At 27.5% G+C, this 2,673-nt stretch overlaps 1 protein-coding gene across 1 annotated transcript in view; it reads left to right on the forward strand.

The window, feature by feature from the left end:
• Window positions 1–1,083, forward strand: part of LOC106457662 (macrophage migration inhibitory factor homolog) — a 12,919-nt gene extending 11,836 nt beyond the window's left edge. Inside the window, exon 3 of the mRNA XM_013917100.2 lies at window positions 768–1,083. Coding sequence (XP_013772554.1) covers window positions 768–843 — 76 coding nt within the window. The 3' untranslated portion in view covers window positions 844–1,083. The remainder of the gene's footprint in view (window positions 1–767) is intronic.
• The last annotated feature ends 1,590 nt before the right edge of the window (window positions 1,084–2,673 follow it).

Genomic DNA, 2,673 nt, shown 5'->3' on the forward strand with positions numbered 1-2,673 from the left:
GTATGTATGTATGTATAAAATGAGTTTAAAACTTTTTCCATATATTAGATGAGATATTCTGATTAACAATTACAGTTGGCTAGTTTATCATTTAGGTGTGGTAACAAAGTTTTCAAATCGAAACAAAAATAAAATACATAGTTTTATATAATAAAATTTTATTGGAAAGATGTGAAAGAATGTAGGATAACAAAAATCAATAATTGAAATATTCAACAAAACCATTTTTAATTGTTTCTTAGAAAAGTACATTACAATGAAACCCTGCATTTTCAATGCTGCAAGTTCATATGAATATCATAGAAAAACAATGTTTTATTTTGCAGAAGATGCATAATCTGTAGAAAGCAGTAGTAGTGTTGCTATGCATAATGCTGTTTAGCTTATAATTATGCATTAATACTATTCATATAGTTCATAAATTAAACAAAAATACTTTGTGTAAAATGTTTAATTTATAATCCATTGTTTATTACATTTATTATTTGTTTTAAAGTATTGACCTATATGATCATAAAATTACATGAACTGAATTTTAAAAGAGAAATGTAATAACCCATTCATCCATGTTATAAGCCTTTAATAGGAAATTTGGCACCAAATTAAAGTTATAGAAAAATTTCCTGTGCTTTTTTTCCAGTGAACTGCCAGATTATCAGGGATTTTTAGTGTCCCAGCAGTTCATTCTGTCTCTTTGTTCAGTTATCTCAGTGTTGTTTTATTGTAAAGAAACTGTAATTAATTCAGATCATCTTTTTTGTTTTTAGGATGTACATTCAATATATTAATGCCAATAAGGCTGATGTTGGATATGTGGGAAAGACGTTTGATGATCTCTTGTGAAGACTTTCCAAAGACACAAAGTAAAGAATTTATAGAAAATTTTGAAATTCTTCTCAATTAAATTTACTATATTGCTTTCACTTTGTGCTGATGCTCATTTAACCTTGATAATGGAATGATTATACCATTACATGTACTATTAAATAAAATAATTGATTTTCATCAAGTTATTGTAGTCAACACGTTTATGTTGAGCTGTAATTCCATTTTTATTATGCAATAAAAGCAGTTTTAAATTTTGTTATTTTTAAATCAATTTATTATACTTTCACATCTGATTATATCAGCATCAGTAGTTTGGAACTTCTGTATTACTGACAGGGAATACAGTAGTACAGTATTTTATGTGAATTTATGCAGTGGAGATGTCCTAATTTTAGGGCAGTGCAATTTTAAGTTTTCATGGATTACTGAGTACATAATGCATCTACTTAATTTTAACTTTAACATTTTCTTTATTTCTGAAAGTTTTAACAATATATAACTTTCGTTTACTGCCTGTGTAAAGCTACACTTTCTACTGGACCATAATAATAGTATAATTAGTGATACATTAATACTACAAACAATGGTCCCAGTTTTAAATTTGTGGTTAAATGAACTAAGGATTTGTTTAAATAAGAAATTGGAAGATTTCTATCCACAACTTTTGTACTTCCTACTGCATGAAGTTACTTGTTTTTGTTGATATTTTAAGTTTAACTATAAAATTCATAATCTGAAGGGGCAGAAACAATTCTAAACATTATCATTAAAGCAATATAGTCTGTCTTTTTCACAAATGAATACAAGAAAGTGCTGTTTTTTTATTATCACTACTATGAACCAGTTTTGTTTTTATTTCTATGGTTTCTGGGCCTTCATTACCTTGTTCTTTGAACTGCAGATACACACACAAATGCACTTTCTTCCAGTTACAGGTGTCATCAACCTTACTTTAACCTTTTGAATTCTATAATTGGATTTATCCATCTTGACATTAATACCGTTTGGTGCAACAAGTGGATTTATCCCACAGTGTCACAAAAACTTTTCTTCATAGTGTGATACTCGCACGTCCTTGAATTTACTGCCTTAGTACCGTGCGTGCATAACATCACTGAGCAAAAGCACAATTAGTGGATTTTGATATTAAAAAAGTACTAAAAATAGTCAAATACCAAATTTCATTGGATAATTGACACTTTTTAAGAAACCACCTGAAATTTAATTACACACTCAAAGGGTTAAATGATAATATGGCTTTTGTTAACTCATTATCTTATGAAGAGAGATTTTATTGTAAAATTGCATTACAATGAGTCTATGCATTCATTTTAAACATTATTCAAAATAAAATGTACACATACATTAAATATAAGGTTTGTGAATTTTAAGATAATTTGTACTACTGACTGAAGTTATTCTCATATCAATTATATCAATACAAAAATGAAAATCTGGGAGAATTAAAACAATTTAGCTTCTATGAGAAAGAGGAAACAACCAAAATAAGCAGTATTTTAAACTTACAATAAAATTTACTGATCAAAAAGCACAAATAATTTAATAAAAGTGGTTAGAAATATTAAAATATCAGTGTTTGTGTACCCTGCATGACTAAATATTTGGTTTTTCTGTAAGAATAAAAAAATGCACAAGAGGTTAAGGGATTTTATTTACAATTCAACAGATGTTACTCTTTGTATATTTGATATAGAAAAAAAAGTATCATAATTTTCTTCTTTTTCCTCCTGTGTATTTTACATTGGGTCTCACATTCCTGTGAACAAAGAAACAATGATTTGTTCACTCTTACTTATCATTATCTTTTTATGTTTTTCAGGTGTT

Source organism: Limulus polyphemus, unplaced genomic scaffold (assembly GCF_000517525.1).
Source record: "Limulus polyphemus unplaced genomic scaffold, Limulus_polyphemus-2.1.2 Scaffold358, whole genome shotgun sequence".
NCBI lineage: Eukaryota > Metazoa > Arthropoda > Merostomata > Xiphosura > Limulidae > Limulus > Limulus polyphemus.